Source organism: Heptranchias perlo, chromosome 4, assembly GCF_035084215.1.
Source record: "Heptranchias perlo isolate sHepPer1 chromosome 4, sHepPer1.hap1, whole genome shotgun sequence".
Lineage (NCBI taxonomy): Eukaryota > Metazoa > Chordata > Chondrichthyes > Hexanchiformes > Hexanchidae > Heptranchias > Heptranchias perlo.
In genome coordinates, this window is record NC_090328.1 from 67,225,092 (window position 1) to 67,251,327 (window position 26,236).

Consider the following 26,236-nt stretch of genomic DNA (forward strand, 5'->3'; position numbering starts at 1 on the left):
TAGATTGGATAGAGAAACAAAGAACAGCATTGCTGTGGTCATTTGACTGATTCTGTCTAAAAATCAAAGCACTTATCCCGTCAAAGTTAATTTTTAATTTTCAGAGACAAGAAACATCAGCCTGCTGGTCTCCCTGTTTTTACCGAACGTGAACAATGTCACAACTGGTAGTTAGGGTTGATTAATAATGAGAAATGTTAACATTTATTATATCCATACTAAAATAATCCTCAGAACAACTTGATAACAATGCTTAGTTTTTCGATTTTAATAGCCTTATATAACTGAAGCATTAATACTTTGCTTCTGAAAGGTGCTTCGCCTCAGATTAACAGTTAATTTCAAAAATCAGTAGAACAGGAAGCTTTGCATCCTTTATGGCAGCTGTTCAGTAAGGTGCCTGAGGATATCAACTCAAGCTTGACTTGACCTAGACCTTTAGCATGAAGTGAAAGGAAAATGATCAACCAATTCCAATTCGATGTCTACAGCTCTGGTAAATAATTTACTTGCTGTGACTTATGAAAACCATTCAACCTGCTATATTTAACTATTTACAATCAAACTGACTCATAAGATTCTAGATGAGCCAGAAAAGGATTTAAAGATTTTTAACCTGGCCCATGATGTGGCAGTGGGATTGGAAAGAATGAGCTGTAAAGTTATGAGCAAATACTCAAGGGTTATTGTTAATATTTTAGGAATCAGTCCACTGCAAAACTGAGAGATGTAGGCCTAGAAGTTGGATCACGCCCGAATTGGGGGGTGATCTGGGTGCAGAGCACGGTGCACGTACCTAATGAGGCCAATGGCAGGAACACAGCAAATTGGCCTCATTAATATAGTACCGGCGAGCTGCGGGCACCAATTGCGACCACAGAGGCAGCTAGCCAATCGCTAGGGGTAGCAAGATTGGCTAGCTGGGACTCCAACAAAGGGCCTAGGTGAGTCCAGTGGGGGTGGTAATCAGGAGGGGGGGTGAGCGGTGGCTGGCAGCAGCCTGCACTTTTAATGTGGAGCCAGGAGGAGTCTGTTGCGTTCAGGGCAAACCAATTTCTGGTTTGGATCCTAAAAGAGGCATTAGGCCCTTTATTAGCATATTCAAAGGACCTAAAATCTGTTTTTGGCAGCTGCCAGAAATGCCTCTACAGCACCCGAACCAAAATAGTATTAGACGTGTTTCCGATGCTGTTCAGGTGCGAGAGGTTGGCCCCCTAAATTGGACTTCTGTTCACCTGTTTTCTGCCCAGAAAGCAGACGCAACAAAGGCCAATTTTACCCCTATAGCATTTTCATTCACCTGATGAGTCCTGTTCACATCAAAACATCACAGACAATGAACTTCTATTAATTTATAGGTTTCTCCTTTGTCAGTTGGTGCTGGGTGCCAGTCCATACTTTTACGACATTTACATGGGTTGATATGAATTTACTTGAGTTTACTGCTGCAGGAGCTTTTATTTGATTTTGTAAGGAACATCAGTAAGTGCCGAGCTCATAATTCTCAATTTTAACCAATTACCTCTTTGATTAAAGCTCCCATGTAGAGCGCGGTGAGTGGGGTTTGCTCTGCTGGTTTGATAACTACTGTGTTGCCACAGCAAAGTGCAGGAGCAATCTTCCAAGCAAACATCAGCAGTGGGAAGTTCCACTATAGTGACAAAAAAAGTATTACATTATTGGCATCAGATTTTATTAAAGATTACAGACTAGCTCTATGGATATAATAATACTATTGCTATACCATAATAGTAATATTAATATACCATAATGGGGTAAGAATTCTCTGTTCATATGTATGGTGATATCATAAATATGTTTGTGAAATTTCCTATGTTCGATGCCTCCACTGAAAATGTAAACATGATTGTAAATTAAACCCCTGCACTCCCAGCAGAGAACTGAGCTCAAAGGGAGTGTGGGTCAGAGGCAGGTCTACAACACAATTCTATGAACCACACACCCTTCAAGTGCAGTTCCCTACTGTGCAGGATCATAGAATTTAACCTATGTTCTAAGAAAAGATACTGCTAGAAATATTGAACAGAGGAAATCATCAGAAATAAATTTCAATGTTGAAACACATAAAGGACAGTGAAACTCTTATCCTAATTTGATTAAAATTATTTATAATTAAAGGATCGTTAGCATGTCAATAATCTTCTAGCTAATGTTGCTCTTGGCCGTGACATTTATCAGTAAGTTAATAATGAATCAAAATTAACTTGCATGAAATTAATGCAAATTAACTGTTATATTCACTAGAAATTGATCATGCATAACCATAAGTTCACAAGCAGTTTATTGAATTCTTTGAAGTATCAAGCACTAATTGTTAATAAATACATTGACTTCTCAACTCATTCATGCACATCCTTTAATTCAGTTGCCTGTCAGGAAACCAGCTATAATATTACATAATTAAATGGCCTGTGATTTGGCTGAACTTTATAAAGCAATAAATGATTCTTGTGCTGGATAAATATTGAGCTTGCACATTAAAGCATTTAATGAAAGTTTTGGAATAATTTATTGATGAGGAACAATGACAAATGGAAATTACCATTATAACATAGTATAGCTCAGTAAAAAATGACAGTACTTCGTCTCTATTATTTACTTAATGCTGAAGTAATAATTATGTGCAATAGCACGGAGTAGATTTTCAACTTACCACCCAGGTGTAAAACTGACATTGTGGTTCGGCCGTCTATTAGAGAAACTGCCTAATTTGCTCTATTCTGAGCACTGGTGGGTAATTGATAAGCAAGAAAATGGTAGCACTTTAGTAATCGGTAGGATTTTCTTCCTCATATGAAATAAAGTGGCCAAAGGCAAAAGGTCATAAATTAAAGCAGTTTTCTATTTGGGCTTATGTAATGGAACTGTCTAAATTAACTTTCTTTACCGCCATCATCAATCATCAGAAACAGCATTAGAAAGAGAAAGAGAAGGGGAAAGAGGGCTTCCACCTGAACAACAACTTGCATTTATATAGTGCCTCTAACATAGGAAAAGGTCTGAAGGCACTTCACAGGTAGGTAATCAGACGCCAAGCCAAAGAAGGCCATATTAGGACAAGTGACTAAAAGCTTGGTGAAAGAGGTAATTTTTAAGGAGGGTGAGAAAGGAGGAGAGAGAGGTGGAGACATGGAGAGGTTTATGGAGGGAATTCCAGAGCTTAGGGCCTAGACAGCTGAAGGCATGGCCGCCATCTGTCTGAGCTGAACTTGTAGATAGCTCCCAGAGGTGAAAATACAATTTTCTAAAAGACTCAACCAACTTGTCCCAACTTTGTAGAGTTATATACAGGTGACTATTGTGTTACTTTGTACTCATGTAACTGGAAGTCAAACTCCTTACAGAAATCGTTATAAAATAAAATAACATTACAATTGTTACTCACAGGTACAATTTGTCCACACACACCAATTGGTTCATGTCTTGTAAATGTGAGATAATCTCCATCTAATAGAAAATATGAATTTAACTTCATAATAAATTTATCACATAACATAAGCAAACATTTGTATAGTTCTGCAGTTCATGTGTAATTTTTAAAATTAATATAAACAATAGGAGCACATGTAACAGAATATGCATAAAAAGTATAACAAGATCATACATTTGCACTAAACTCTTTAGCCTAGGAATGATTGCTTGTGATTTTAGTAATAGAAAACTAAACATACTCATATAACATTCACCACCACCACCTTCTCAAGGGCAATTAGAGATAGGCAATAAATGTCGGCCTCGCCAGCAACACCCACATCCCATGAACAAATAAAAAAAATTATACTACAAAATGAAAACATTTGATGCCATTTTATCTTTAAAAATAAACAATAAAGCTGTTATTAATATCAAGAAAGCAATTTAATAAGCTTGAATCTCTATAGATCTGGCTGAGTTGATTTATTTTCAATTCAAATCAGTACTGGAAATGTTTTGTGGTTTCATTTCAATGACTGGAAGTTATTTGAAAGGCTAATAAGTATATATTTATTAGGCAAATTATATTTGATGTTTAATTTAGGTGTGCTTCCTTTGTTCTGCCCTTTGACCTCTCTGGGAACTATCAGATTCTTCTGCAACAGATTATTTAAAAAGTTTACTTCTGGCAATGGGAGAGAACATTATAATTTGTCAGTTTGTAGTGCCAGGTTATACTTTTAATGATATTGTTATATGACAAGTACCCAGTTTGGATCCATACCAGCTTAGAGCAGTATGGAGCCAATATTGCTGAACTTTTAATATTAGTGAAGTGCCAATGGGACAGTCGGCTCTTTGCTAATATTAAACAGTTTAAAAATAAGGTTAAAAAGTTTCTAGGGAGCCCAACCAACTGAGATGGAACTTTTAAAAGGTTTTCTTTGCATCGGTTGTAGTTATACTGCAGCTGGCATGGGAACGAATTGCAGGACTCAAGCTATCCTTACATCCTTGCCAGAATTCAATCTAGTTCACTTCACCCTTGAGTACCATGCAGCTACATTAACGTAACAAACTGTAAAGTATAATTGACCTATAAACCTGAAATAGTAAAAATATTAAACACCCTGAAGTCAGGGTTAGCTGGACTGTTGCACTGGCCAAAGTGCAGCACATGTAACTCCATGTACCTTGTAAATTAGATACCAAACTCTGCAGTGAAGATTGCCACAGGTAGTTCCCTATTCTTAATCAACTGCCATGTTTTTTTTTTAGGCTGCTAAAGATACAAACGAGTTGAAAACCTATTTTTCTACTGCATACCATTTACTGATAGCACCGAGCTCCAATAGAATTGCAGCTTCCAGGTCCAATTTCTGGTCTATGGTGAGTTAAATGATCTCAGCTGTCATGGTAGTAGGGATGCTACAATTGTCCAAAGCATTCCTGGAGTGGGGTAGGGTGGGGGGATGGGGTAGGGGGGTGGGGTAGGGGGGTGGGGTGGGGGGTGGGGTAGGGGGTGGGGTGGGGGGTGGGGTAGGGGGGTGGGATGGGGTAGGGGGGTGGGGTGGGGTAGGAGGGGGGTGGGGTGGGGTGGGAGGGGGGTGGGGTGGGGTGGGAGGGGGGTGGGGTGGGGTGGGAGGGGGGTGGGGTGGGGTGGGGGTGGGGGTGGGGGGGGGAATACTATTCCTAATCATTGCTCAGCGATCTATGCTGAAAAGTGTATTACTGTGGACATCTTGTAAGAACAGAATTGGAATTCAGCTGTGATACCCCTCAAAGTTGAATAGTTTTACCAATGTCTACTAGCTAAGTTCACATATGAAGCATGGCCACTTCCACTGGAGGTATCCTGGTGCCTATGGAACCATACCTCAGGAAGAAATCAATGTCTCCAGTAGATTAGAAGGTCGGGGAGGGGGGGAACAGCCAAAACTAAAGATCTCTAATGATGAATCACCTTAGATAAATGTATTTTTTGGGAATAACTTATTAATAATTTAATTATAATTGTCTCATTATATATTTAAATAACTATTCTTCCTAACAGGGGTCTTCAATGATTAATGAAGTTTAAGACCTGTACTGGGAATAACAGATAATTTTGTTTCTGATTCTGAAAAGCTTGAGATTAAAATAATTTGGCCAAAAATAAACAATGTTCTAAGAACATAAGAAATCGGAGCAAGAGTTGGCCATAAGGCCCCTCGATCATGCTCCGCCATTCAATAAGATCATGGCTGATCTTCTACCTCAACTCCACTTTCCCATCTTATCCTCATATCCCTTGATTCCCTTAGTGTCCAAAAATCTATCAATCTCAGTTTTGAATATACTCAACGACTGAGCATCCACAATCCTCTGGGATACAGAATTCCAAAGATTCACAACCCTCTGAGTGAAGAAATCTTTCCTCATCTCAGTCCTAAATGGCTGACCCCTTATCCTGAGACTATGAACCCTAGTTCTAGACTCTCCAGCCAGGGGAAATAATCTCTCAGCATCTACCCTGTCAAGCCCCCTAAGAACTTTATACATTTCAATGAGATCACTCTCATTCTTCTAAACTCCAGAGAAAATAAGCCCATTCTACTCAATCTCTCCTTATAGGACAACCCTCTCATCCCAGGAATCAATCTAGTTAACCTTCATTGCACCCCCTCTAAGACAAGTATATCTATCCTTAGGTAAGGAGACTAAAACTGTACACAGTAGTCCAGGTGTGGTCTCATCAAAGCCCTATATAATTGCCATGATGTGGAGATGCCGGTGATGGACTGGGGTTGACAATTGTAAACAATTTTACAACACCAAGTTATAGTCCAACAAATTTATTTTAAATTCCACAAGCTTTCGGAGGCTTCCTCCTTCCTCAGGTGAAGGAAGGAGGAAGTCTCACTATTCACCTATCCACTTCACCTATCCACACTATTCACCTGAGGAAGGAGGAAGCCTCCGAAAGCTTGTGGAATTTAAAATAAATTTGTTGGACTATAACTTGGTGTTGTAAAATTGTTTACAACGATATAATTGCAGCAAGACCTCCTTACTCTTATACTCCAACCCCCTTACTAAAGGCTAAGAAACCATTTGCTTTCCTAATTGCTTGCTGTTGCAGCATGTTAACTTTCTGTAATTCGTGTAAAGACACCCAAATCCCTCTGAATACTAACATTTCTTAGTCTCTCACCTTTTAAAAAATATTCTGCATTTCTATTCTTCCTGCCAAAGTGGGAAAATTCCGTGTTCATTTCAACCGCATTAATTCAACACAATTAATGGACATAAATAAAACCTTACCCACAGGGATGGTACGCCCTTGGATTTTGTCAGCCCAGCCAGCATAATAACGCAGTGTTTTAATTGAGCCATCTAAGTCAACATAGTATGCGTGAAGGAAGAGCTTCCCAGCGTCAATAGATTCTATTGTCTTAAATAAAAAGAAAAATCTGCCAGTCAGTGAAACTAATTATAATGGCATACAGTTAGATCAGATTTAACCACTTCCCAAGATTGACTGGAGCTATCTCTAATAATTGAGAAGTTAAAATTCATTATAATTTAGGGATAACTAAACATACATACTGTGTAAAGAATTTTTTTAATAATCTACTACTATGACATTCAGCTTAATTGTACCATTCCTTGAATTATTTGGCACATGCTTTTGTGGCTATTACACTATAAGACCTGATCCTTTTGAATGTCAGATCTAAATAGTTGATGAATGTGAAAGCTCTTCTCATCAATATTAAGGTAACAATTAAAAATGCTGCTTTGAAACTCGTGTCAGTAACCTGGGGATCACAATTCCATCTTTTGCTGACATTCAAATTTGCCCTTATATTAATTAATTGAAGTCAAGTAACTCAAATGCTTCATGGGACGTATAAGTACTGCTGTAGTCAGGAAGCTTTTGTGTGTGGGGGGAGGGGAATGGAGTGTTGTCTGGAGGGCAGCAAACAGGTTTGAATAATGTGGCTGTGATGATGAATACATTTTCTGGATTTGTTTGATAACCTTTGAATATCAACGTGTATTTATCCAGAACTTTTCCTCAAGCAATTAAAATATAGATTCAGCGATACTCCCAGTGAGAAACCACACTCGAAGGGCCCATGAGTTGGAGCACTTGCTCTACAGTGTTGTAGCTGTATTTCCAACTTATGCTCCCTTCAAGCATTGCTCTCCTCTAACAGCATGTGATCACTGAACTTATGCTTAAATGGCCTGGACAGAGTGGATGACAGGGTGCGTTGTTTGTGACAGGAGCAGGCTTAATCAGCCAAATGGCCTTTCCTTTTCGATGTTTTAATTCTTTCTTTCCTGATTCATTATGGTATACATGATGTGGAGATGCCGGTGATGGACTGGGGTTGACAATTGTAAACAATTTTACAACACCAAGTTATAGTCCAGCAATTTTATTTTAAATTCACAAGCTTTCAGAGGCTTCCTCCTTCCTCAGGTGAACGATGTGAAAATGAAATCCTCGAAATGAAATCGCATTTATAATTCACAGAACAATTATAGATGCGATTTCATTTCGAGGATTTCATTTTCACATCGTTCACCTGACGAAGGAGGAAGCCTCCGAAAGCTTGTGAATTTAAAATAAAATTGCTGGACTATAACTTGGTGTTGTAAAATTGTTTACATTATGGTATAGTTAATCAATTGATTCTAACTCTTCATACTTTAAATATAGGAAGGAGGATGAGGGAGGATGTGTAGAGGAATTGGCTGTCGCTATGTAACTACATAAACAAAGTGGGTGTGAATTTCCATGAGGGTTCATCAGCTGTAATTTCAGCAGAAGAGCTGCAAAACCCAGGAGAAATTGAGTTAATGACCAATTTTTCAGGGTTTCCACAGTTCTTCTGCTGAAGTTCCAGTGGACAATCAGGAGAACCCTGTTGCAATTCATCCCCATAATCTTACTTACTAAATTTGTTTTAACTGCATTAGTTACCCAACTTGAGTGTCCATGATAATTCTAATAGGGGTACATTTTATGATCTAGCACTCCCATACAGAGTTTCGCATCTTGGGCACGTATATCAGGAAGTCAGGTGTAAAGGTTAGTGTACCTCATTTGTGTTCCATAGTGGATGGAAAATTGTCCCGACTGTGAATTCCCAATATAAACCCCTGTCGTGTGAAGCTCTGCACGGGGAGTGCTAAGTTAAGTTATTTACCTAATAGTGCACAAATAAGATTATATTGAGTTGTATTCATTTAAAATATTACTTGGGAATAACTGGTCATAACCTGATACCTCACGTGGTATTAGGCTGAATGGAGTACTGAATGTCACACTCAGTATAAGTGCAATCACAGCCATTTGAATTGTAGTTACTGTTGTTTATAAGCAAATGTGGCAGCCAACCAGTTAATTCACACATAACAAGGTCTCACAAATAGCAAATAAGATAAATGATCAATTATCTATTTTTAGTGGTGTTGGCTGAGGGACAAATGTTGACCAAGACACCAAGAGAACTACCCTGCTTTTCTTTAATTAATGTCATGGGATCTTTTATATCCACCTAAACAGGCAAAAGGGGCCTCAGTTTAATATCTTACCTGAAAGACGGCATATCTGACAATGCAGCACTCCCTCAATATTGCACTGAAGTGTCAGTCTAGGTTATATGCTGAAGTCCTGGAGGGGGACTTGAACAAATTCAACATCACTTCCTTTCTTTTATATTCATTGCTCCAATGTGAAAAACCACACTGGATTTGCCTTTTTGACAGCCTTTTCTGTCTGCACTTCAAACTGATTCAGAGGCGAGAGTGCTACCACTGAGCCAAACTGCCACTTGAGAGCCAGCTAGGAGACAGAAAGCAAAGAGTAGGGGTAAATGGGTAGTTTTCAGATTGGCAGGATGTGGGCTGCTGGTATTCCATAGGAATCTGCTGAGATCTGTCTTCTATTTATATGAATGACTGGACTAAGCACAAGAATGATAACAAACTAGTGGGCAGGGCAAATCGCAAAGATTAGTGTGGGAGATTGTAGAAGAATAGAGGCAGATTAAAGGAGTGATCAGATAGTGAGTGAGCAGATTCAGTTCAATGCAGAGAAATGTGAGGTAATCCATTTTGGGAAAAGAACAGTGAAGTGAAGTATACCCTAAAAAGTAAGTCTTTTAAAAGAGTGAACAGAGAAAACTTGCAGTGCAGATACATTGATCTTTAAAGATAGAAATGCAAAAGAAAACCTGAAACACCTCTATTTGAAGTTTCTGGGGGGATCTATTTGAGGCATAGCCTCCACCACTCCAAACATGGCTCTTGACATTGCAGAGGGAGGAAAGAAATTCTGCATCAACAGCCTGGCTATGCTAAGCAGCCAGTACGCTAGACTCAACAAGGCGTACCAGCCCTTGGCGTGACAGATTTGAGGCCCACCTGGGGGTCCTGTCCGGGGCCCCTGCAAAAAATGCTGGCAGCATGAGGAAATCGGCTGCATTGTAAAGGAAAATTGGCTTTGTAAAAAATAATTGTCTGCTGTGCCGGGCTGCTGGGTGAAGAACTAACAGCTGCCCAGCGCTGCATTATCCAATCCCCCGCCCCCCACTTCTGGAGGGCACCCATAGTGGCACAACAATGTGGAAATGAGGGACCTCCCCCAACCCTGGATACTTCAGCGAGGTCAGGAGTGGAGATTTTCAGTAAGCACTTCCCGGCACTTGTGCTGGCGAAGCCTTCTTGCAGATTTTCTGGCTCTACGACCATAGTGAATCCTTTCAAAATTTATCTTGTCCATTTTTTGATACTTAAGCACTTATTTTAATTAGCAATAGTATTTCTAATGTGTAAAGGTGACCGTAGTAGAAAAAAAATTGTATAGTTTTAAGAGAAAGCCATTGTTTTAGAGCATTCATACCTGTACTAATACTCTTAAAATAATTTCCAACACACACAAATGGGAAAGTTGTGCTAGAAGTCATGCTCTAGTTATTTGTTAAGTGAATGCCCTTGTAAGCAGCACTTTTAGTACAATAGAGCACCATACAGTAATGTTGGAACCTTCACAGGTCTGATCACGAAAATGTAAAATATAACTCACACTTAACGTAACTCGATCCCGTTCCATCAAATCAGCAAGTTTATTCAAAAGCCTTCCTCTTTCAGAAGCATCCATCCTGCGCCATGGTGATCCAATCTGAAATGCTTCCCTGGCTGCTTTTACTGCCTTGTCAACATCCACCTTAAAGGCGACAATGCACAAGCAAAACAGTTACCCTGAGATTTTATGACAGCTTATCAGTATAGGTAACACTGTTATAATTAGGTAACATTTTAATGGGTAACAGTACAGTAGTTAACTTTAAAACATCCTACAGTAAATAACATTAAGATATTCTACACTTGATATAATTAAAGCTTGAAGAAATGGTTACAAATATATCTACTTAGCTACTCACATTCGGCTTTTCAATGCCCGAATATAATGATGCATTTTAGGGCGCACACACATTGACAAATCAAGAGAAACAACATTAAATGAATATGAGATGTGGTTGAGGAAAAGAATTAAAGCTGACATACTTAGAAAGAAATAGGCCTAGAAATTCAGCCACGCAGCGCCTCTTTTTCATGCGCTAAACAACCTCGTAAGCCTCCAATAAGGCGGGCATGACGTGCATGCTCATTATGAGCCAGATATGCACCATCTGCCATTTTGGTAAATGCCAAAAAATCGGCATGTAGTACCCACATCTGAAACAGGCATTAATCCCTTTGCATTGGCAAATAAGGAGCCTAACGCCTGTTTGAGGCCCCTACTGCAAGATGCCAGGTGTACTCAGGAATACCAGGTCTACATGTGGCCTAACAGGCCGCAACAAACAAGGTAAGTTTTTAAAATATACTTACTTGAATGTGGAGCCTGGAGGAGCAGGAGCACCCTTCCAACACGATCGCCCCCCTTCTGGCCCAGTCTAACCCCTTTCTCACTTGCCTGAGGGCTGTGGCCAGCATCACAGCGGCCCAATGTTCGATCACACTTCACCGTTGAGCTGCCTGTTACTCTCCGCAGCCCACTGGCTTGACGGAAATGAGACCCGAGGCCCGATATCGGGAGTGCCTTGGACCTCACCATTCAGGCACAAGGACTGTACCTTGTGGCCCCCGCGCACCGATAAAAAAGGCCCAAATTTCTAGGCCATAATGCTTGGATTCACAATGCATATCAGTAGTCATACCTTTATTTGGAAGTGATTTGGCGATCTATTAGTAAAACCAAATGAAATTTAGCTGTTACTTTGGAACATAAGCACAGGAGTAGGCCATTCAGTGTCTCGTGCCTGTTTCGCTGTTCAATTAGATCCTGGCTGATCTGTATCTCAACTTCATTTACCGGCCTTTGCTCCACATCCTTGATAACCTTACCAAACAAAATCTAAAGATCTCATTCTTGAAAATTTTGATTGATCCGGCATCCTTTTGGGGGAGAAAGTTATAGATTTCTACTACCCTTTACATGAAAAAGTGCTTCTTGATTTCACTCCTAATGGCCTAGTTGTAATTTTAAGATTATGCCCTCCTGTTTTGGATTTCCCCAACAGAGGAAATAATTTCTCTGCATCTACCCTATCAAATCCCTTTACCATTTTAAACACCTCGATTAGGTCACCCTCAACCTTCTGTAATAATGTAAACTTAAACAATGCTGTTCAATTTGCGTTAGATTGGTAGATTATTCTCAAATTTAAGTGGTGGGATATTCAAAATCTTGGAAGTCCTGGTAACTCTTTGCCGAGATTTAAAAAAAAACTGCTCTGTTCATCAGAGAGTCTGAAAATCTCAGAGAAGGAACCGGTCAGTTTGAAACTCCAGAAAGACGAAAAAATCCATTTGGCTTTTCAAGAAAGAGTTTAAATTAATTAGGCTCCCATAGTGATAAGAAAAAACAATGAGGCAATTTTTTATGGATGGAAAATCAGGCAGGCTCCATTGCAATTGTTTGATCCTCACCACCTAATTTTCTTCAATGTGTTGAGCCCAGGTTATTCTTTAGGCTAAATGCAATAAAAGGAAAATTAGCACTATTATGTTATTATTTGAAACTCATATACAAAGGATTAGCTTGGTTTTTAAAGTTGTGATCTTATTATTTTGTCCACTCAAGGAATTAGGTGTCTACTGTAAATATATAACTATATTATCTAACTGTTACTTATGTGCTTGTTAATCTTTTGTAAAATAAATTCACTTGATAGTTTAAACTTAAAATGAAGTCTGATGTGATGACGTACTGCCTTTGAAGACTGATTTTATGAAGAATATGGGTACAGTAATGTAGTGGTTACGTTACCGGATTAGGCCTGGACTAATAATTTAGAGCACGTGAGTTCATGGCATTTTGAGAATAATGAATTTGTTTTTTGAAAAATCTGGAAATTAAAAAGCTGGTATCAGTAACATTGACTATGAAGCTCTTGGATTGTTGTAAACCCCACCTGATTCACTAATGTCCTTCAGGGAAGGAATCTTGTCGTCCTTACCAGGTCCGGCCTATATGTGACTTCAGTCCCACAGCTACATGGGTTAACTCTTATCTGCACTCTGAAGTGACCTAGCAAGCCACTCAGTTATATCAAACTGCAAAAGTGGTTCAAGAAGATCTTCTAGGAAGCTAGGGATGGCCAGCGGCGTCCACATCCCAAGAATATATATTTTTAAAATTACAGCAGCTAAATGCAATTATCTGACAGGGTTTGCTGTTCACTTCCTGGCCTTGTTAACAAGAGCCTAGCTAGATCTTAAGGCAGGGCTGACACTTCCCAATATAATGGGAGTTGGGACTTGCTTGTGAGAGTGATCTAAGATACATAGGAACATATGAACAGGAGTAGGCCATTCAGCCCCTCGTGCCTGCTCCACCATTTGATAAGATCATGGCTGATCTGTGATCTAACTCCATATACCTTCCTTTGGCCCATATCCCTTAATACCTTTGGTTGCCAAAAAGCTATCTATCTCAGATTTAAATTGAGCAATTGAGCTAGTATCAATTGCCGTTTGCGGAAGAGAGTTCCAAACTTCTACAACCCTTTGTGTGTAGAAATGTTTTCTAATCTCGCTCCTGAAAGGTCTGGCTCTAATTTTTAGACTGTGCCCCCTACTCCTAAAATCCCCAACCAGTGGAATTAGTTTCTCTCCATCCACCCTATCTGTTCCCCTTGATATCTTATAAACTTCGATCAGATCACCCCTTAACCTTCGAAACTCTAGAGAATACAACCCCAATTTGTGTAATCTCTCCTCGTAACTTAACCCTTGAAGTCCGGGTATCATTCTAGTAAACCTACGCTAAACTCCCTCCAAGGCCAATATGTCCTTCCGAAGGTGCGGTGCCCAGAACTGCTCACAGTACTCCAGGTGCGGTCTAACCAGGGTTTTGTATAGCTGCAGCATATCTTCTGCCCCATTGTACTCCAGTCCTCGAGATATAAAGGCCAGCTTTCCATTAGCCTTATTGATTATTTTCTGCACCTGTTCATGACACTTCAATGATCTATGTACCTGAATCCCTAAGTCCCTTTGGACATCCACAGTTTTTAACTTTTTACCAGTTAGAAAGTACCCTGTTCTATCCTTTTTTGATCCAAAGTGGATGACCTCACATTTGTCTACATTGAATTCCATTTGCCACAGTTTTGCCCATTCACCTAATCTATCAATATCCCTTTGTAATTTTATGTTTTCATCTACACTGCTTACAATGCCACCAATCTTTGTGTCATCGACTAGACTTATCATAGAATCACTGAAGTCAATGTTCCAGTAGGGCCGCTCCACCAACTGAAAAGTGGTGGAGTAGACTTTTAGCATGCCCAAGCAGATGGGCCCAGAACCCGTTCCAAATCCCTAGGATGGGCCACCTGAATGGATGGAGCAGGCTGCTGGCACCTGCAAGGGTCCATCAAACCGGACAGAATGGAAGTTAAAACCCAAGCAATGCAGTTATGACTCCTTTACCACCCTGCGGCCATTTTAACACTGCTGTTTTTATTGGGCGGTTGAAGCACCCACCTATCGCAGGCAGCAACCTAATGAAATCAGGGCCCCAGGACATACATGGGACACAGAGGCTATTCTAATGGCCTATTAGTCAGAGTGTCTGTTGTGGACACTCAGTTCAATAAAACCTGATGGGCAAGAGGGGAGGGGTGGCTGGTCCCTCTAAGAAGGAGATTAGAGAAACAGTTGGGTTTTTATGATTATCTGCAGCTCTCATGGCAATTTCTCTACTGCCAGCCCACAAATTCTCCAATTATTTTGCATTCAGTTTCACAATGGTGGGATTTGAATTCGCAACCATAACCTCTAGACTACCATAGCCTAATGAGTAGGTCTTTATGTCTTGTAATCTATTCTAAATGGTCATCCCAGCTTGTACTCTAGTCCTCTAGATATAAAGGTCAGCATTCCATTTGCCTTATTGATTATTTTCTGCACTTGTTCATGACACTTCAATGATTTATGTACCTAAACCTCTAAGTCCCTTTGGACATCCACTGTTTTTAACTTTTTACCATTTAGAAAGTACCTGTTCTATCCAAGTGGATGACCTCACATTTGTCTACATTGAATTCCATTTGCCACAGTTTTGCCCATTCACCTAATCTATCAATATCGCTTTGTCATTTTATGTTTTCATCTACACTGCTTACAATGCCACCAATCTTTGTGTCATCGGCAAACTTAGATATGAGACTTTCTATGCCTTCATCTAAGTCGTTAATAAATATTGTGAATAATTGAGGCCCCAAGACAGATCCCTGCGGGACTCCACTAGTCACATCCTGCCAATGTGAGTACCTACCCATTATCCCTGTCGCCTTTCGCTCAGCCAACTTCCTAACCAAGTCCGTACTTTTCCCTCGATTCCATGGGCTTCTATCTTAATTAACAGTCTCTTATGTGGGACCTTATCAAATGCCTTCTGGAAGTCCATATAAATAACATCCATTGACGTTCCCCTGTCCACTACTTTAGTCACCTCTTCAAAAAATTCAATCAGGTTTGTCAGGTACGACCTACCTTTCACAAATCCATGCTGGCTCTCTCTGATTAACTGAAAATTCACGAGGTGTTCAGTCACCCTATCCTTAATTATAGACTCCAGCATTTTCCCCACAACAGATGTTAGGCTAACTGGTCTATCATTCCCCGGTTTCCCTCTCTCTCCTTTCTTAAAAAGCGGAGTGACATGTGCAATTTTCCAATCTAGAGGGACAGTTCCTGAATCTGGAGAACTTTGAAAGATTATAGTTAGGGCATCCGCAATGTGCTCACCTACTTCCTTTAAAACCCTGGGATGGAAACCATCTGGTCCTGGGGATTTGTCACTGTTTAGTGCTATTATTTTCTTCATTACTATTGCTTTACTTATGTTAATTTTATCGAGTCCCTGTCCCCGATTCAATATAAGTTTTCTTGGGATTTCCGGCATGCTATCCTCTTTTTCGACTGTAAATACTGACGCAAAGTAATTGTTCAACATGTCCGCCATTTCCCCATTGTCAATGACAATATCCCCACTTTCAGTTTTTAAGGGGCCAACACTGCTCCTGACCACCCTCTTTTTCCTAATATAACTATAAAAGTTCTTCGTATTGGTTTTGATATCCCTTGCGAGTTTCGTTTCATACTCTCTTTTTGTAGCTCTTACTATCTGTTTTGTGACCCTTTGTTGATCTTTGTATCTTTCCCATTCGCCAGGATCTGTGCCATTTTTTGCCTTTTTGTATGCCCTTTCCTTATATCTTATACTGTCCCTTACCTCTTTAGTTGTCCATGGCTGTTTTTTTTGGCAAGTAGAGTTCTTGCCCCTCAGGGGTATAAACCGATTCTGTATCACGTTAAATGTTTCTTTAAACATTTCCCACTGATCATCAGTTGTTTTACCCATTAACAGATTTGCCCAGTTTACTGTGGACAGTCTCTGTCTCATCTCATTGAAGTCGGCCTTGCCCAAGTCTAGAATCTTAGCAGCTGATTCACTTTTTTCCCTTTCAAGCATTACATTGAACTCGATCATGTTGTGATCACTATTGGATAGATGTTCACGCACAGTTAAGCCGTTAACTAAATCTGGTTCATTACTCATTACTAAATCTAGTATGGCTTGCCCCCTTGTTGCCTCTAGGACATACTGCTGTAGAAAACTATCCCGGACACACTCAAGAAATTCGCCAGTTTCTGACAGTTGCTAGTCTGCTTTTCCCAATCTATGTGAAGGTTAAAGTCCCCCATTAAGACCACTATGCCTTTCTTACACGCTTGTCTAATCTCTGCATTTATACAATCTAGCACTTCAGAGCTGCTGCCAGGGGTCCTATATACAACTCCCACTATAGTCTTAGATCCTTTCCTATTTCTCAATTCAACCCATAAGGTCTCTGTTGGCTGCTTACCTCTCGTTATATCCCCCTTTATCATTGAAGTGATTTCATCTCTAATCATTAAGGCTACTCCTCCCCCTCTTCCATTTTCCCTATCTCTCCTGTAGACCTTATAACCTGGTATATTTACTTCCCAATCCTGACCATCCTGCAGCCATGTCTCAATAATAGCTATCATGTCATACCCTCCAATTTGAATTTGAACCTGTAGTTCATTTAATTTATTCCTTATACTCCGTGCATTTGTATATCGAACTCTTAGTTGGGCCACACACCCTAGCCTGACCTTCAGCTTTGATGCTGGGTTAATCGCCTTACACCTTCTAGTTTTTACTTTATCTGTCGTGCCTAAAGTACATTTTCTTTCCGCTGCTCTACGCTTTTCCCTTTCACTTGTTCTTGAACAACTGTTTGTACTATTTGTATTGTAAATATCCCCTGGGTCTTCCCCTCTCTTGCTACTCTCAACTTTACTCCCTTCTGACTCCCCGCTCAGGTTCCCATCCCCCTGCCACTCTAGTTTAAACCTTCCCCAACAGCACTAGCAAACACCCCCGCGAGGACATTGGTCCCGGTCCTGCTCGGGTGTAACCCGTCCCGCTTGTACATGTCCCACCTTCCCCAGAACCTGTCCCAATGTCCCAGGAATCTAAATCCCTCCCTCCTACACCATCCCTGCAGCCACGCATTCATCCGGTTTATTCTCCTGTTCCTATACTCACTAGCACGTGGCACCGGTAATAATCCTGAGATCACTACCTTTGAAGTCCTGCTTTTTAATTTATCCCCTAACTCTTTAAATTCACCTTGAAGGACCTCATCCCTTTTTTTACCTATGTCGTTGGTACCAATATGGACCACGACTACTGGCTGTTCACCCTCCCCCTCCAGAATGCCCTGCAGCCGCTCTGTGACATCCTTGACCCTAGCACCAGGGAGGCAACATAGCATACTGGAGTCACGTTTGCGGCCGCAGAAATGCATATCTGTTCCCCTTAAAATTGAATCCCCTATCACTATAGCCCTGCCACTCTTCTTCCTCCCCTCCTGTGCAGCAGAGCCACCCGTGGTGCCCCGAATTTGGCTCTTGCTGCTTTCCCCTGATAAGCTATCTCCCCCAATAGTATCCAAAGCAGAATACCCATTTCCTTTCTGCCTGCGTAATCTTTACCTGCGGTGTGACCACCTCACTGAACGTGCTACCCACGATAGTCTCAGCATCGCGGATGCTCCACAGTGAATCCACCCGCAGCTCCAGCTCCGAAATACGGTTAGCCAGTAGCTGCAGCTGGACGCACTTCCTGCACACATGGTCGCCAGGGACTGACTGACCAGCTGTGCATTTCCAGTATTTCCTATTTTTAATATTCCGGACTTTCTTATGTTCTTAATGCCACGGACAAGAAATACAAAGAGGAACATGGAAGGAAAGGAAAAGAAGTACATCTCCTTCTTTTGTATCAGTAAAACTAGCAAAGTGCAATGTCTGCAGTAACACAGCTTGTTGCCCTAGCAATTAGTTAGAGAAAAAGGCACCTGTGGGCATAATGGCATTATCCATTCTCTCATCTGTATATGGAGAATGAATGCCAGTGAAACAGAGCTTTAAGTGAGCTGTCAAAAAATGGATTGAGGTAATTCAATTACAGTTCATCTTGTAATTCCTGCCTGGTCAAATATCAGCGAAACTAAGTATGGTGGTAACTTAATCTTAAGTAAATCTATACTTTTTATTCAGTGTAAACAGAATTCTATCTTTTAAATAGGATAATTTAATTTATAGTCCGAACTTACACATATCATTACATGTTTGGAAAGTACTTCTCACAATTTTATCTTTAGAATTCAGAACAAAAGTCCAGTAAACTAACAAAGGCAAAGTCCAAAAAATATTATTCTTTCATGTGGTGGTATACTTAACCCTTTAATGAACAATGGTGAGTTTTCTTTAAAAAAGTGTTTTGCCTTATTTCAACTTTATATTTGTCCACCCCTTTAAATCTCTGTATCTCATGTACAATTTTGTCAAGCAGACAACCTACTCCCAGGCTCCTGCCAATGGACAATAGGAGGTACTTTAAAGTTACTTGGATGAGTCACACTCTGATTTTCTTTCATTCTTTACTTTGAAGGGGAGCCTGAAATGGCTAAGATCTGAAATTCATTGTGTGGTGAATCATGGGATTCAAACTGTATCTTACTATTGCACAAGGGGAACGGTAATGGTATCGGGAATGAAAAGAATCAGCACTTTACAGCAGCAAGCAACATATGTACAGAATCTACAGCAGCAAATACATTAAAATTGAAAGTCTTTAAGGCTCAAAACCCATAAGCGGCCACCATAAGAATAATGCCCAAACCTCGATCCATCTTTCCCTGACTGCAGCTAAGGAATTCATTAACTATCGCTGGAAAGGGGTGCTTCCTAAGTTGTACCGCCCATGATTGGTGAGCAGGAGCAGTAACTGGTGATAGTCAGGTGGGCCGAGCCTCAAATAGTGTCAAGGGTATTAACTGCCTCCTCTGACCTGTTTCCAATGGGAGCTCTGGCCACTAGAATGGAGCCCCACCCAAAAATCAGGCAGATGATAACTTGGCGGTAAGTTGCTGCTTCCACCAGTCGCATCTTTTTGGTCCCGCTGCCATCCCGTTTTTATGTACAAACAGGATGGTAGCGATAAAACAATACCCCCATTGTGCCACAACATTGTGGTCAAATTCTTATATCTTTATCAGATATTCCACTAGAATTGGAATTTAATGTACTTTACAAGTTATTTTTTCTTGATTTCCTTCTCGGAATGTAGGCAATGCTTGAACCACTGCAGTGCTAATGGTGCACCCATGATGGTCTTAAGTAGGGAATTCCAGGATATTGACCCAGCGATGATGAAGGAACAGCAATATATGTCCAAGTTAGGATGGTGTATGATTCGGTGGGGAACTGGCAGCGATTGTGTTCCCATGATTTTTCTGTTCTTGTCCTTCTTGGAGGTAGTGGTCACAGGGCTGGCAGGTGTACTCGAAGTAAACTTGGTGAATTTCTGCAGTGCACCGTATGCCAATTGAGGGGGGTGTATATTCAATCCAGTAGCAGGGACACCAATCAAGCAGCTTTCTCTGTCCTGGATGATGTTGTGCTTTTTGAATATTATTGTAGCTACACCCAGGTGAGTATTCCATCACTCTCCTGACTTGGTCCTTGTAGATGGTTGAGAGGTATTGAAGGGACAGGAGGTGAACAACTCATTACAGAGTACCCAGCCTCTGTCCTGCTCTTGTAGTCACGCTGTTAATATGGCTGGTCCAATTAAGCTTCTGGTCAATGGTGACCAGAATGTTAATTGTGGGGGCCTTGGCAATGGCAGAGCAGTTGTAGATCAGTGGAATATTGTTGGGCGTTTTCTTGCAGGATATGGTCATTATCTGGCATTTATGTGGCATGAATGTTGTCTGTCACTTGTCAATCTTGCCTGAATTGTTATCAAGGTCCTGTTCTAGGCTGGCATGAGCTACTTCTTTATCAGAGGAGTTGTGAATGGAGTTGAATACTATAGAATCATCAGCAAACAGCCCGATTCCTGACCTTGTGATGTAGGGAAGGTGCTGAAGATGCTTAGACCGAGGATCGTGGTCTGACAAACTCCTGCAATGATGTCCTGAGGCTTCACTGATTGGTCTTGAACAATGACCATCATCTTTCTTTGCGTCAGATATGACTCTAGCCACTGGAAAGTTTTCCCAATCACTCCCACTGAGCTCAGTTTTGCCTTACTCGGTCAAATGCTGTTTTGATACCGAAGGCAGTTACTTTCACCTCTCCTCTGGTATTCAGATTTCGTGTCTATACCTAGATCAAGGCTGTAATAAGGTTTGGAGCTGAGTGGTTCTGGCAGAACCCAAACTGAGCATTATTGAATAGATTATTGGTGAGTGAGTGTTGCTTGATGGTACTATTAATAACTCCTTCCATCATTTTAATGATGATTGGGAGGATGCTGATAGGTGATAATTGGCCATTTTAAATTTGCCTTGCTTTTTGTGGATTGGACATACTTGGGCAATCTTCCATACTGTCGGGTAGATACCAATGAAACAGTTACACTGGAATAGCTTGGCTAGCGAACTAGCAAATACATTTTTGGAATGTAGCTACAATAATAAATAAATATTAAAACTCTTAGCAAACAATATTTTCCCCCTTATGCCCTGCGCCGTTTAGGTTATTCCTAGTTTATATGTCTCAGTGGTCGCTCCCCATTACATCACTGGTGAATCTACCAGCAAATAATATTTAATAGGAATGAACTCTCCACTGTAGTCAACCATTAAAATGATCATCTTCTGTAAAATGTATTGACTATGTCCGCTTAACATACTAACTTGAATTTTTTTTTAAATTATTAAAAAAGGTATATAATTATACAGAACTCTCAAGGATTGCCTCCTGGTAATGCTGTTGGAAAACCAAAACAAATGTTATCGCATCATAATCAAACTTTGTTGCTCAATGGTTTTCCTTTATTTTCTGTGTGTGTCCAAAATGTTAACTGTGCTAAAATTGTGGAAGCCGTACAATTACTTATATTTTGATGTGATGATGACATACAATAGTTCCACCAGACTGAAAATTGTGTAATTCATGAACTTATGAAAAAATGCACATGCTCTTCAGTTACACACATCCAGTAGCAGACACAGACACATAGGACTCGATTTGAAAACGGAAGTGCGGGTGCGTTGGGGGCAGGGGGGGACAAAGAAAATCGCGTTTTCCAGGAGCGGGCAGGAATCCCGGCTCCAACATGCCTAAGAACCCGCATGACCCTGAGTCATCTGGGTGCGCGCGCCATTCCCGAACACGGAAGTCCCGCCGGCAATTAAAGCCAGTGAGACGATATTTAAAGCATCAATTCAACTAGTTAACCTAGTTTAAAAAGTCCAAAAATACAATTAGGTATGAAGCCAAGCGATTTCAACGCTCCCTAAGCGTGTTTCCCATGCTGTGTGAAACACGCCATGGGAAGCGAGTCGTGTTTCAGTCAGTAGCCATTTGGACATTTAAACCCCTGTTTGACAGATGGGTTAAAAGGCCAGTTACTGCAGCAGAGCACTCAGTTCTCTCAGACAAACTTTTGGCTGGGAGATCTTTGTGTTTCGACTGAAAATTCTTGGTTTCCACTCAGAATTGTCCTGTTTACACATATTTAACAACTTTTCAGACCCTTTCAAACTGACACCATCAGGATGGGGGGTGTGATGGCTGCATTCACCAGTACATCTGAGGACGAGCAACATCACCATCCTCGCCAGGCACGGCGTGCAACTTGTAGTCACTTGTAGCTCCACAACACAGTGCTGCGCCACAGGCACCTGCACAAGAGCACAGAGGGAAACAACAGATGGACTGACATTGCAGGAGGCACTACCCTCATCAGAGAGTCTACAGACCAAGGCTCAGCTTCCTGGACCTCTATGAGGAATAGTGCATACGGAGGCTCAGAGTGAGTTGCCAGGTGATTGCAGACATCTGCAGCCTCCCTCATGCCGAGCTGCTCCCGGGCTGGGCCTGGTGGCATCTCATTACCCGTCGCAGTTAAAGTCACCACTGCGCTCAACTTCTTCGCCTCCGGATCATTCCAGGGTGCCACCGGTGACATCGCCAGGGTCTCTCAGTCGTCTGCACACAAGTGCATAAGGCAGGTCACCAACGGTTTGTTTTGCAGGGCCTCGCAATACGTCAACTTCCCCATGGACGACCTCATCCAGACGGAGAGGGCAGTGGAATTCCACTCTGTGGCTAGCTTCCCACGGGTACAGGTTGCAATTGATTGCATGCATATAGCAATCCGAGCACCTCCACACCAGCCAGGACTGTTCATCAACAGAAAGAGTTATCACTCCATCAACGCTCAGCTCGTTTGTGGCCACCACAAAAGATTTCTTCACGTGTGCGTGAGAGTCCCTGGCAGCTGCTATGATTAATTCATTCTGAGGGAATCCAACATCCCTGAACCGAACACCCTCAAGGGCTGGCTCCTCGGGGACAAGGGATACCGACTGCACACATGGCTCATGACACATCTGAGGAACCCCATCAACAAGCAACAGCGTCGATACAACGACAGCCACATCGCCACTAGGTCTATAATTGAACATGCAATAGGACTGCCGAAGATGCGATTTCAGTGCCTCAATCGTTCTGGGGGAGTGCTTCAATACGCACCAGCGAGAGTGGGTCACATTATAGTAGTGTGTTGTGTCCTGCACAACATGGCGTAACAGAGAGGGGTACCAGTTGATGAGGCCCCATCCCCTCATCCACCATCCACATTGAGGAGGAGCAGGAGCAACAGCAGCAGGAGCAGGAGCAGGAGGAGGAGGAGGAGCAGGAGGAGGAGAATGAGGACAAACCCATTGGCAGAGCAGCGGCTCACCTGGCTGCCCGTGAGGCCAGGGAGTCACTCATATGTGAAAGGTTCACGTAAGATCAGAAAGTGAGATGAGTCCAGTCCTCACACCACCTGGAAAGAGCAGCGCCAACACCAGCACCGCCCCACCCCCTGTACAAAACAGCCCTGTAACTACACATACACCCATTGTAAAGTGACGCACTGGGTGGCATCAAGTCTCACCATTCGTGATGAAACACATGAAAGGACCCTATCACAAAAGCCAGTCATGAATGGGCAAGATGTGGCAGTAGTGGTGAGAATGATAACATTTAATGTGACTTTAACAAAAAACAAATATAAATGAAAAACATGAGTCTGTCAGACACCCTTGTTCATACCCTTCGTGATCACAAATCCTTAGCCTTTCTTTTCCTGCCATTTCTATGTGGTGCATCCCCAATGGCTGCAGCAGAGGTAGTGGCAGGTTGCTCATGTTCATGCCCTGATTGCTTAGCTGCTTTTGGTCTGCGCCCTCTGGGTTTCAGTGCCTGTAAGGGCCCCTCCAAAGACTGCTCCACCTGCACCTGTGCAGGGGCTGACTCGGCCACCTCGAGAGGAGGCAGCATTGTGGGTACTGGTTGTGGGGGGGGAGGCAACGGGTGAGACGTGGGAGCACTTTGAGTGAAGTCCCCACTTCCATGTCCCCTTTCACCATCCTCCCTCTCCTGGTCCAGGCCCATATCACTCCGACCACCCTGTTGGAGAACAGTTTGGTGAGTGATGTCTTGGAAGCCCAGTTGTAAAGTTTCTGTTTGCCTGTTTAAGATGGCAGAATGTTGTTCACCGTGAGTCTGAACAGCCGTTGTCAGGGCCTGAATGGACTCATTTGTGAGCTGCGCTTAAAGCTCAACGGAGGCTAGCCTTCTCTCCATCGCAGGCATTCCCACGCTTACCTGCGACACTATCTCAGACATTTCTGCAGTTACCTGAGCCAATGGGCAGCATTTTAGCACCCACCAGCGGGTGCGTTCCTGGCGGGGGGGCCCCGAAAATCGGGAAATCCCGGAGCGGGACCGGAGCCCGCCTCGAACCCGTGCACTTCCGGGTTCCCCGCTGACGCGCCAGCGTGCGCGCGCAGCCCCCGCTGGTGGGAATCCCGCAGGCAATTAAAGCCAGCGGGGTTCCACTTGAAGCTATTTATTTTGACCTGATGAAGGGATTATGTGAGGAGGGGTGGGATTTTAGAGCAAACTGGGACTGTTTCCCACACTGGGGGAAACACTCCCAGTTCAAATGGACCTGTTGCAGCTGTCAGCGTGTGGCAGCTGCAAAGGTCCATTTGACAGGTTGAGGGGGGGCCGGGGGGGAAAAAGAGACCCTCACTCATTGCAGGAGGCCACTCTGTCACTTGGGACAAAGTTTGGCCTCCACCACCCTCCTCCTGACAGTCAAAGTCACCAACCTGCACACTTACCCCGGGATCCGGAGACATGTACCTACCTTGCGGACCCCCTCAGATGTACATCTTGCGGATGGGGGCCACCATAGCTGCAGTCATGACCTCCTCGGAGGGCAAACAGCATCACCAGCCTCGCCATCCACGCCGTCCACCTCTGACACGTGGAGCTTCACAACAGAGTGCTGTGACACATCCACCTGTACAGCAGGAGGGAGGGCTACCGCAGAGAGAGATGCATCGCAGAGGGCACTACCCTCGCCACAGGGACCACAGACCGAGGCTCAGCCTCCTGGACCTCTCTGAGCAGCAGTGCACATGGAGGCTCAGAGTCACTCGACATGTAGTCGTGGACATCTGCAGCCTCTTTCATGCTGAGCTGCTCCCGGCTGGCCCGAGCACCATCTTCTTACCTGTCGCTGTCAAAGTCACCACTGCCCTCAACAACTTCTCCTCCGCATCCTTCCAGGGTACAACCGGGGACATCGCCGATGTCTCTCAGTCGTCTGCGCAAAGGAGCCCTGCAAATACACCTACACCCACTCTGCAGTGACACAATGGGTGGCATCAGTTGTGGGTCTTCATAGTGATCCTCAGGAAAGGGCATTATTGCACAAACCAGACAGGATTCACGAAGACATGGCAGTAGTGGTGCCAATATAATATGTAATGTGAGTTGGTCAGAAATTCAATATAAGTACAAACAATGACAAACCCTCAAACACCCTTGTGCATCCCCTTCATGCTCACGACACGTTTGCCTTACGCTGCCTACTGCACATATGTGATGCATGCCCTGTGGCTGCAGCACAGGTAGTGGCAGGTTGAGTGAGGCTGGCCGTGAAAGAGATGCACGAGAGGGTGAGTATGAGATAGAGCCATGAGATTGTATGAGGATTGGGTTGAGTGGTAGTGGCGGGATGAGTACTGGCAAGGTGAGTAGGTGCAGGTAAGATGAGAATGAGGTTTGAGTAGGTATGAGGGGTGATGTGACAGAGTAGTGTTGGCAGTGCCGAAGGAGATGTGGGGTGGGGGCGGTGATGTGTCAGACGGAGTGTAGGGGAAAGACTACGTGTACTCACTTTGGCTGATCTACTGAGATCATTGGAATGCCTCCTGCACTGTATGCAGGTGGGCGATATGTTGGTTGCGCTGGTGACCTCCTCTGCCACCTCGAGCCAGGCCTTCCTGGTGGCAGAGGCAGGCCGCTTCCTCCCGCCCGCTGGGAGGAAGATCTCTGTCCTCCCCCTCCTCCTCACCCCATGTATTGATACCTGGAGTGAGGCATCATTAAACTGGGAGCAGCCTTCCCCCTGGGCTGCTCCATGCTGTCATTTTTTCTATTTGTTGCAGCATCTGTCAGTGGAGGACTGCCCCTTTAAATAGAGCTCCTCCAGCTGACAGATCTTACTGCGCATGCGCAGCCCGCCCGACGTGCAGATCAGCAGTGGGGAACCCGGAGGAGCAGGTAAGTGGATCCAATTAGTGGATTGGATGCTACAATCGCGCGGGAAGCTGAC

At 42.8% G+C, this 26,236-nt stretch overlaps 1 protein-coding gene across 2 annotated transcripts in view; it reads right to left on the minus strand.

Annotated features, from left to right (window-relative positions):
* The window catches only part of LOC137320992 (aldehyde dehydrogenase 1A1-like), a 75,086-nt gene that overhangs the window by 42,607 nt on the left and 6,243 nt on the right, over nt 1-26,236 (minus strand). For both annotated transcript variants that reach the window (XM_067983073.1, XM_067983071.1), the window contains exons 4-7: nt 10,517-10,657; nt 6,739-6,868; nt 3,407-3,468; nt 1,523-1,651 (exon numbers count right to left, since the gene is read on the minus strand). In XM_067983073.1, the coding sequence (XP_067839174.1) occupies nt 1,523-1,651; nt 3,407-3,468; nt 6,739-6,868; nt 10,517-10,657 (462 nt within the window). The remainder of the gene's footprint in view (nt 1-1,522; nt 1,652-3,406; nt 3,469-6,738; nt 6,869-10,516; nt 10,658-26,236) is intronic.